The following is a 9,718-nucleotide window of genomic DNA, read 5'->3' as shown; positions in this document are numbered from 1 at the left end:
GATTAAAAGCAGATATCCATATTTCATAATGATGAAGGAAAAGTATCAAGTACTACTGCTTAATGCTTCTACACATTTTGGAGCCTGTTTGTTTCTTATTGTTTCAAGGCTCATTTTCGTGACAAATATTTAAAGTCAGATAAGAAGGACTACAAGCAGCTATTCAATATAATAATATATAATAAAAAGATAGTAAAATGAAACTAAATGGGAAATAAATATGAAGAATAGCACAGTAAAAACTAATGAAGAATAGTACAGTAAAACCTAACTAATGAAGAATAGTACAGTAAAAACTAAGGACTTTAATGTCTCAAACATTATTTTAGCTATGAATGACATATATGCATAGCCTGATGCTGATATATTTATATATATATATTACTATACAAGTAATACAAAAGTAAGAATGGTAATTTAGATTCTTTTAAGTCTTACCAATCCATTGTGTGTAGGTCATTATTCCTTGAATATAGGGTAGGTTAACTTAGCATCAATTACCACTAAAGAAAAAAATTAATAGTAGAAATAAAAAACTGAAAAGGAAGGGAGTAGAAGAGCATAAAATTGCACTAATCCCCACTAAGTCTGTTTTGTACGAGAATGTGAGTAGCTTCACTGAAGTTTCCGATTGCCAAGAACTAATTACAAAAGAGAAAAAGAAAATAAGGGGAAAAAGAAAAGAAATAAGCCTTGGAGTTTGGATAGTTTTGATCGCTATGAAATGGAGGATTTAAAGAAGTTTAATATCAGAACCTGTACAGATCTAGAACAATAAAGTTTCTAGAAGGTAAATAATATGGAAAATTAAATAATTTTTATATGGATGGAGAAAGGCTACAAATTCTAACAATATTCAAACAAGTCCTTATATATGTAGTTACAATTCTATATAATATATATTGAAATAGATAGATACAGCAAAAGTGCAAAACAAAAACAAAAAAACAAAAAACAAAAACTAAAAGAGAGAGAGAGAGAGAGAGAGAGAGAGAGAATGGAGAAGGTGATGATGTGATCAGGGCTCGCCACGTTCATGCGAACAGACAAGCATGGCTATACAGCGGCGGAGAATGTAGAATTTGGCTCTCTGCTTCTTCACCAGATGGCTGCATTTCTGACCGAACGATCTGCAAGGTTCACAGCCTTGCTGCAGCTGCTGCTGCTGATGATGATGATTATGATGATGATGGTTATGATGATGATGATGATCATCATTGGTGATGCTTGTGTTGCTTTCCTTGGCTGCCATGAAAGCTGCAAACGGCCTCTGCTATTTGTGCTCCACTACTAGTCTACTTGGGAGCAGTAAATATGAAAGGTAGATGTTAGATGGCTCTCTCGCGCTATTTATATATAGCATAACAATATATCTTTTATTTATTTATTTATTGGATATTAATAAATAAAGTCTTACCCAGAAAAAAAAAGAAAAAAAAAAGACATTAATCTAGAGAGAGAGTGTGTGGAAGAGAATGGAGGTAATGTTAATTAATTTTGATACATATGTGGGTTAAATTTAAAATAAAAAAATAAAAAAAGGGTTTGGATCCTGTAGATTAGGCAAGGACTGTGAACAATGCAACGCACTAGCTATGTGTCAGGGAAGGATATTAAAATATAAGAGAAATGGGCCAATTTTGCTGCCACTTTTTAACCCGAAAATGCAATGAAATATAATTCACCCCAAGAGACCCCACTCACAGTTCATACCCTAAAATGCCTTGACTATACCACATATAATTTACTCGATCAGATTTATTTTCCCACAACATTTATTTTCACAAGGCCATAGATAGCTGGCTCTCTTTGTCCAATCAATATAATAACATTATGCCCAAAAAAGAACATATATATATATATATATATGAACAAGACATGCAAGGGAAATTACTATTAGGTACCCACAAAATTACAATATTACCAGTTTGGTGCTGGTTTTCTCTGGTGTCCAGGTTCAAGCTAGCTATATCTCATCCATTATTCTGGTCAACCATGCATACTGGAATAGAGAATTTCTGACCCGCAACTTTCTCCAGCAGAGATTATTCTATGGCTAAATGCATGCCCCTTCTGTTCCCCTGCATTGTAAATATCAAGGGTCATATCATATTGATGTTAGTCGAATATCTTTGATTTGAAATTAACAAGAGTGAAAAACTCAGTAGGAAATGGGAAATAGGTTCTCTTTTCCTTTAAAGCACACAATGCCTTGATTTCCCTATCTAAATAACGGATTCACATTAATCATTTTTACGTCGATAAGAAAGTACATATGTATATATGTATATATGGTTATCTAAATTAATTTTATTATTTAGTTTGTCAATTAAGAGAAATTTAATTAAGCTGTTTGCAAACATTACATTAGTACGCACTTCAATTGTACCCGACCCAATTGAGAATATTTAATGACAAAAGTATATATCAGCAAATATGTAGAATTAAGTAGGAATGATGTATATTAATTGATTTGGAAATATATATATATATATATATATATATATGATGTTGATATGGGTGATGATCATGCATCCAATACTGTCTCCATGTCCATGTCCATGGCATAAACCATTCTCTTCCTAGAAGAGAGAGATTGGGCCTACAGGGCATGTGGTTAAGGCAGAGAGTTGATGAGGTAAGTTTGTGGTTGATGGTCATAGGAAGGAAGAGATGTTTCTATCTGATGGGCCTCCATCTCACATGTTATAAAACTTATATGTTATCACCATCATCATCATTTGCAATCATTGTTTTCTTCAAAACTATCTGCCATTTTAGAGCTGGCAAGGTATGTACACCTTTATACTTCTCCCATTTTTCTTTCCTTAAACCAATATATATTTTTATTTTTATTTTTGTTTCCCTGCATACATATAATGCCAGAATTATATATTTTTTGTTTTTCAGTCTCTTTACAACATAACAGAACAATCTATGATAGAATTAACAAGAAAATCATTTCAGTACCAATTAGCTCAGTTGTACTTGCGCGATTGGGCATGACTAATAAAGAAAAAATATTCAATAGCATTATTACATGTTTAATTATGTTACATGTATAGTTCTTGTATATCTTGGTTCCAAAAGCTTATATTGCAAGGCCAAGAAATTCAAAAGCATTTGGTAAAATAAATAGTGGATTATGATTCATGAAGTTTGGTCCTCTTATCCTGGGTTCCCAAAGTCGAGTCTCGTATGATATTTCAGTTGCAGGCGTTTTTATTTGTAAATATTTGATGTGTACGGTCATAATTTTTACAGCGACAAAACATTCAATGAGAGTACACCGTATACAGCTGTGTGGTACGGACATCCCTGTTTTTGCAGGCTGGTTTGTCGGTTGGACTTGGACCGGCCAGTAGGAATTTTTTTTATTATGTTCTTTTTTTTGGGTTTCTATGAATCCACTTCTATTTTTGTATTAATGGATCACATAGGCCTTTTCTGACCCAGATAACCACATAGCCCAAGTCTTTTTTTTTTTCTTGGGGACAATATAGCCCAAATCTTTTTTATCATGTTGACCAACAAAAGTAGAACAGAATAGGCTATTATTTATTTATTTATTTATTTTTGCAGTATGGTACAGAAATAGTTGAGAGTTGGATTTATGAATAAATATTATTTCTTGTTTTCACAAACATTTCGTGCATTAAATTGATTTTGCATGCAATCGAATAATACATTAAAAATAAATGAAATTGAGGATGTAGAATAATACCACTTTGAATATCTTTTGATCGGCAATCGCTGATTCAATTTAAAATCATTATTATTTTATTGCCTGTGTGAGATGAACATGAACTGAAAACAATGTATACATGTTCAGACTCTCTCATTCCTTGTTCAATTAAATCAGTTAACCCATCCATGTAAAATGAATAAAATCAACTCAAAATTCACATGAACAGAAGGCAGGAAACCAAAGTTTGTTTTAGCACAGCTAAAAACATCCTGTTCCCATGAGAAATGATAATTCCATTGCTCCAAAAACAATGCAATCAAAGTGAACAAATTGAAAGACACATCTAGCATGAATTTTCAATATATAAACCCAATGAACCAGAAGTTTAAACATCAACAATTCCATAAAAACATTTAAAAAAAACAAAAAAAATCGATTGAGTTGAGTGTTTTTTTTTTCTGATATCAATTATGGCGGCCTCGATAATAAAACTCTGGATCACTGGATCCAAAATTCCATTCGAAGTAGACGCAATTGGTCCAATGACATTTCAGCAAGTGAAGGAGAAGATTCGGAATGCCGTAAATGTGGAGCCGGAGAGGCAAAACCTGTACTACAACGAAGTGAAGATGCAAGATGAGCACCAAGTGAGACAGTGTGTGCTCGACTTTTTTGGTTACATAGAGCTGAGGGTGACGCCTTTACCTGAAAATGCCAAAGTCACGGTTCTCTGCAAGGCACGAAACAGGGATGTTGAGGCTATCAGTATCAGGGAAACTGATACCGTTGAAAGTCTCAGAAGCAAACTCTCAATGACTTGGGGAATCCCAATGGAGAAGATTGTTCTTCACCGCTGCGGCTCTCACATGGAAGATGATTTTCCTCTTTCTGATTATTACGTCTGCGAAGGTGCTCAAGTTAATGTCAGCATCACTCCTAGTTCTCCTCGTTGATCACCAACTTAATTGCCTCAAATTGAGTTGGAAGTGGAACTTTATAAATACCATGATTAGGAAGCAAGCTAAGAGTAATTGTTCTTCATGGAATTCAATAATAATCATTAGCGGTAGTAGTAGTAGTAGTTTATTAGCCTAAGAATAATTGTCCTTGATGGACTTCAATAGTTATCAGTAGGGTGGTAGTAGTACTTTAATATCAGCTTATCTATGATATAATTGTAATAAAGTTTTATTGGACTATGGAATAAATATTATGGTATTTTAGTAAATTGAACGTGCTAAATTATAAAAATCTGAAAAAATTGGTTTAAAAGACCAACTATTTCTGAACCTCTGTCTCCAATCTTTCTTTCTTTAGGCTGAAGAGATCCTCTAATAGCCTACCAATATTGATGTTTGATGAGCCGCCTTTGCCTACAGCTGCTTTTGCTAATTCACCCAGTTGACTCGCTCGTTTTCTCATTCCTTCTACCGATTCATCCCCACCCATTAATCGATTCACAGTTTCCTCAACTCGGTCCCTCTTCACCAATGCGCCAATCCTCTCTTCCTCTCCCCATGCCAAACCACTGTGAACACCAATTCCAACTCCAATTCCAAGCTGGTTCAGCACAAAGTTTTCGTTGAAAAATTGCTCACCAAAGAGAGGCCAAGTGATCAAAGGCACGCCGGCCGTGACCGATTCCAGCACCGAGTTCCAGCCGCAGTGAGTCATGAACCCACCAACGGCGGGGTGATTGAGAATCAGAACCTGTGGAGCCCAACCTCTTATGATTAGGCCTCTGTCTTTAACTCTCTCTTCAAAACCTTCAGGCAAAACCACAGGTTCATTTGCATTATTATCCTTGATCACCCAAATGAAGGAGCTTTTTGAAGCTTCCAGACCAAACCCAAGTTCCAAAAACTGAGACCTTGCAAAAACACAGAGACTACCAAAACAGATATAAAGCACCGAATTTGGTTTCTTGGAATCCAGCCACGATAGACACAGATCTTTATCAATGGAAGCTCTGTTTCCTCTCTCTGCTATATCATTCGTTTTGGTGTTAAACAATGAAACTGGTCCAACAGGCCAAACCTTCTTCCCAGTAATTTTTGCATAGCAATCGACATATTTTGGTTCGAGCTCACAGAAGGTATTTGCAACGGTGCCGTATGTCTTCGTCTCTGCATCAATGAATTTGGCAAAGAACTCCTCTAGACCCGTGTTGCCGAAAAACCTCCCAGGCATCTGAGACTTTGTGACGTAAACAGGGTCGGGCAAACCAGGTAGCAAGAAAGGTTGGGTATAAGAAACAGAGTTGGTATTATTTGCATTTGGGTTGTGTTGAGCAGAGACGGCTGAGACAGAAAGAGAGAAACAACAAGTACCATGGAATATAATACGAGGAATACCATACTTGTCTGCTACGTCGGCAGTCCAAGGGAGGTTCATATCTGAAACAATGGCGTCGGGGCGGTGTTGACGAACAAGTTCATCGCCTTGAGGTTGGAGCATCATAGTAGCTTTACTGAAGTTATAAGAATGGAGTCTCGTCGGAAGGCTGTCGAGACTTTCACAGGTTTCAGGTAGATTTGCTTCGGAGAATGGGAATTCAAGTTTGTGGATATTAATATGGAGATCAGAGTCGTCCTGGTCACGAATAAAGATATTCTGGAAGCGAGAGATGTTTCGAGGAGTCGTGGCTATGGAGACCTTAACACCGTGAGCTGCAACAAGTCTGGCGATGTCAACCATGGGAATTAGGTGGCCAGGTGACATGAAGGGAAAGAAGAACAAATGGAGCTCTGTTTTCGCCATTGGAGACAGAGAGCAAGCTTTGTTTGTGAATTTTGTGGGATTTGTATTTTGCGTATCCGAAGAAAAAAAGCAATAACTTCAAACTTTTGACTTTTCAAGTTTGAATACGACATGAAGGAAACCAAATACTAAATAGGAGGCCACGCAGTTGGCAAGTTGTTTGAATACTTTACTTTGACTGGTTGGATATATTTAATAAAAACTGTACTATTTTGACCACCGATTGCCTCCAATAAATACTTCCATGTTAGGTGGACCCGCTTAGTCTACGTGGAACACTATCAGTGGGCCAAATAATCGCTTGATGATTTCGAGTTTGAACGGCTGGGATCTTGTCTTGGTTTCAGCAGTGGGACCAGATCGAGATACCCGCCAAAACCAACGTCTAAAAATCATCTGAGACTGAGACAGACTAGGGCTTGCTTCTAATGCTTCGATTCTTCGACAAACAAAAACAATGGCGTCGTCGTCGTCTCAGAACGTCTTCAACACTTTGAGGAAGGTCTTCCCCTCGTACTCTATTTCTTTGACCAATCAAGAGATCGCTGAGAAGATAGCTAAAACCCTTATCAATGGAGGTCTCAAGCCCCTCGAAACTACTCCATATCTGCTGTTCAATCTCAATTCCCAAATTACCCAACTTGTTCTCTCCAACCCACGTGTTCCACCTCATTCTGGTTTGATTTTCTTCAATTTTCTGCGAAGGAATCAATCCCTCGCTTCCTACAGGCCCGATCTTCAAGCGCATGTCACGCTTATTTACAGGCTCTATGAAGCTCGAAAGTTTGCCCAGTTGAAGAACATGGTGAATTGTATGGTGACCTGTGATTATTTTCGATGCTCGGTTTCTGGGATTGTTGCTTCTTTTGAGGATGGATATAAAAACAACTCTAAATTTGCTGAAAAATTGTGCGATATGCTACTCAGGGTCTATGCGGATAATAGAATGTTTGACGAGGCTTTATGTGTTTTTCACTACATGGATCAAAAGGGATTTGAGATTGAAGAAAGATCTTGCTTTGTGCTTTTGCTTGCTCTGAAGAAATCTGATCGGATGGACTCATTTTTCGGCTTCTTTGATCGGATGGTTCAAAAGGGTGTTGAAATCACTGTATATTCATTAACGGTTGTGATCGACGGGCTGTGTAAGAGAAGAGAGGTTGAAAAGGCAAAGGCTTTGATGTGTAAATTGGCTGGTAGAGGGATTAAACCCAATGCTTTTGCTTATAATACGCTGATGAATGCATATATTGAAAGGAACAATTTTGAAGCCGTCCACGAAATTTTGAGCTTGATGGATAAAAATCATGTGGGCTATAATGCAACGACCTATACCATCTTAATTCAATGGTATGCCAGCTCTGGTAAGTTTGAAGAGGCCGAGAGGCTGTTTGAGGAGATGTGTAATAGAGGGATAGAACCGGATATTCATTTTTATACTTCATTTATCAATTGGACTTCTAAATTTGGAAAAATGAAAAGGGCACTTGAGCTGTTCGATGAAATGACTGAGAGAGGCCTTGTTCCAAATGCTTACACTTATGGGGCTTTAATCAATGGTTTGTGCAAGGCAGGGCAAATGGAGGCAGCGGGAATGTTAGTAAATGAGATGCAAAGTAAAGGAATTGATGCAAATCAGGTGGTTTTTAATACATTGATGGATGGTTACTGCAAAAAGGGGATGATAAATGATGCTTTGAGGCTGCAGATTGTTATGGAAGAGAAAGGTTTCAAGCCCGATGTGTTTTCTTTCAGCACCATTGCTAGTGGATTGTGCAGATTAAATCGGAACAACGAAGCAAAGACATTGTTGCTTACAATGGCAGAAAGGGGGGTGGCTCCAAATTTAGTGAGTTTCACTACCTTGATTGACATATATTGCAAAGAAGGAAACTTTGTTGAGGCAAAGCGCATAATTCAGGATATGGAAAAGAAAGGAGAGAAGCCAAATATCGTTACATATAATACTTTAATTGATGGGTACATTAAGCAAAGAAAAATGAAGGAAGCTTATAAGCTAAAAGATGAGATGGAAGACAAAGGAATAATGCCAGATTCGTATACATACACGTCGCTTGTTCATGGGGAATGTGTTGCCGAGAAGGTGGATGAGGCACTGAAAATGTTTAATGAAATGCCTCGGAGGGGTTTAACTAGGAATGTAGTTACTTACACAGCAATGATTTTGGGTTTGTCTAAGGAAGGTAGAGCAGATGAAGCCTTTAATTTGTATGATGATATGATAAAAGCAGGACTTACACCTGATGACAGAGTTTATTCTTCACTAGTGAGTAGCCTTCATACAACCAAGCCTTAGGTTTAAAGGGTTCTCAATGGCATGAAGACTATGTCTTTAATCTATTCTTTCCATTACATGGAAAGGAAATGGATCAATTTGTCCTACTTTGCCCACTAATTTCAAACGTGTGCAATCCAAAAAAGTTCGGAAAGTAGGTAGTTTTGCAGTGATTATGATAGGGAAAATCCTACTTATGAAATTCTATGATGCAGCTTCCTCTAACCTAAAAAAGGGAAAGCTAAGTAAAAGGAATATCGGTATTGGTATTTTTGCTGTGGAGTTGGTAAATACATATGATTACAGATTTCTTTCTGGGGAACCTCCTCCTTATAGCCCTTCTGAAAGTTATTAAAATAGTTCGCAAGGTATGCTTCTCCAAAACGTTTCCATTTTACTTAATTCTTTGTTGTCTTTTCTGCGTGTCCTGGGGCCTATAAATTTGCTAGAAATTACTGCATAAAATTGTTGATTCAAAAGGCAGCGCCTAATAATATGAAACCTCTTTCATAGAAGTTGATGCCATTTGATATCATTACATCTTCAGGTCCCGTCTTACTTCATGTGTAATGTTTAAGAGTATGTTACCTCTTCATGTCTTCAGAGCATCCAGAGCAAATTTGCTGTTACATACAGGGTTTGGAGGTGACAATCACTTTCAAATTCCATGATGATCAAGGGATGAGAGGCATATGTGGTTCTTATAAAGGCCCAAGGCAATGGCACAGAAGCGGCGTGTAGATATTGTTTATGGAATAAGAATGCTTCACGGGCACCATGATCTTCAATCCCATTAGTTTGTATTTTCCTTTTATTTTTTTCCAAAGACTAACTAGAATATGGCCAACCGAACCCTTCAGTCTCCAAGAGAATCGCATGTCAAAGCATTCTTTTCTGTTTCCTTGACTCTTATCTTGTGTTTCTTAAAAGCACTTGTCAGATATAAAACGAATGTTGCGTTTCTTAAAGCATGT

The 9,718-nt window shown here is 37.1% G+C and overlaps 4 protein-coding genes across 6 annotated transcripts; 2 read left to right on the top strand and 2 right to left on the bottom strand.

Moving 5' to 3' along the window:
* Window positions 1–789: 789 nt before the first annotated feature.
* Window positions 790–1,342, bottom strand: LOC107431931 (small polypeptide ROTUNDIFOLIA LIKE 3). The gene has a single exon (XM_016042962.4). It carries the CDS (start codon window positions 1,250–1,252, stop codon window positions 1,019–1,021), a length of 234 nt encoding a protein of 77 aa, XP_015898448.1. The 5' UTR covers window positions 1,253–1,342; the 3' UTR covers window positions 790–1,018.
* Window positions 1,343–4,010: 2,668 nt separating this feature from the next.
* Window positions 4,011–6,581, bottom strand: LOC107431889 (UDP-glycosyltransferase 73C3). 2 transcript variants are annotated; one of them, XM_048464988.2, is made up of 2 exons: window positions 4,394–6,581; window positions 4,011–4,301 (listed from the first exon to the last, which is right to left on the bottom strand). In XM_048464988.2, the coding sequence occupies exon 1, from the start codon at window positions 6,446–6,448 to the stop codon at window positions 4,967–4,969; it is 1,482 nt and encodes a 493-aa protein (XP_048320945.2). In that variant the 5' UTR covers window positions 6,449–6,581; the 3' UTR covers window positions 4,011–4,301; window positions 4,394–4,966. The 2 variants fall into 2 exon arrangements, with proteins under 2 accessions (XP_048320945.2, XP_024935430.3); XM_025079662.3 differs by having other exon boundaries at window positions 4,011–4,296.
* Window positions 4,159–4,641, top strand: LOC107431876 (uncharacterized). Its single transcript, XM_016042896.1, has one exon. The coding sequence runs from the start codon at window positions 4,159–4,161 to the stop codon at window positions 4,639–4,641; it is 483 nt and encodes a 160-aa protein (XP_015898382.1).
* A 177-nt stretch (window positions 6,582–6,758) lies between the features above and the next one.
* LOC107431898 (pentatricopeptide repeat-containing protein At2g32630) lies at window positions 6,759–9,711 on the top strand. Of its 2 annotated transcripts, none has more exons than XM_016042922.4 (2): window positions 6,759–9,112; window positions 9,349–9,711. In XM_016042922.4, the coding sequence occupies exon 1, from the start codon at window positions 6,906–6,908 to the stop codon at window positions 8,763–8,765; it is 1,860 nt and encodes a 619-aa protein (XP_015898408.3). In that variant the 5' UTR covers window positions 6,759–6,905; the 3' UTR covers window positions 8,766–9,112; window positions 9,349–9,711. The 2 variants fall into 2 exon arrangements, with proteins under 2 accessions (XP_015898408.3, XP_015898407.3); XM_016042921.4 differs by having other exon boundaries at window positions 9,292–9,711.
* Window positions 9,712–9,718: the final 7 nt, after the last annotated feature.

Source organism: Ziziphus jujuba, chromosome 11 (assembly GCF_031755915.1).
Source record: "Ziziphus jujuba cultivar Dongzao chromosome 11, ASM3175591v1".
Taxonomy (NCBI): Eukaryota; Viridiplantae; Streptophyta; class Magnoliopsida; order Rosales; family Rhamnaceae; genus Ziziphus; species Ziziphus jujuba.
The sequence above is the reverse complement of the archived record's forward strand: the minus strand, read 5'-3'. Positions and strand labels throughout refer to the sequence as shown.

What these genes read in the sequence shown, in the direction of transcription:
- LOC107431931 (XM_016042962.4), bottom strand. Translation starts at nt 1,252, where the DNA reads ATGGCAGCCAAGGAAAGCAACACAAGCATCACCAATGATGATCATCAT.
- LOC107431876 (XM_016042896.1), top strand. Translation starts at nt 4,159, where the DNA reads ATGGCGGCCTCGATAATAAAACTCTGGATCACTGGATCCAAAATTCCA.
- LOC107431889 (XM_048464988.2), bottom strand. Translation starts at nt 6,448, where the DNA reads ATGGCGAAAACAGAGCTCCATTTGTTCTTCTTTCCCTTCATGTCACCT.
- LOC107431898 (XM_016042922.4), top strand. Translation starts at nt 6,906, where the DNA reads ATGGCGTCGTCGTCGTCTCAGAACGTCTTCAACACTTTGAGGAAGGTC.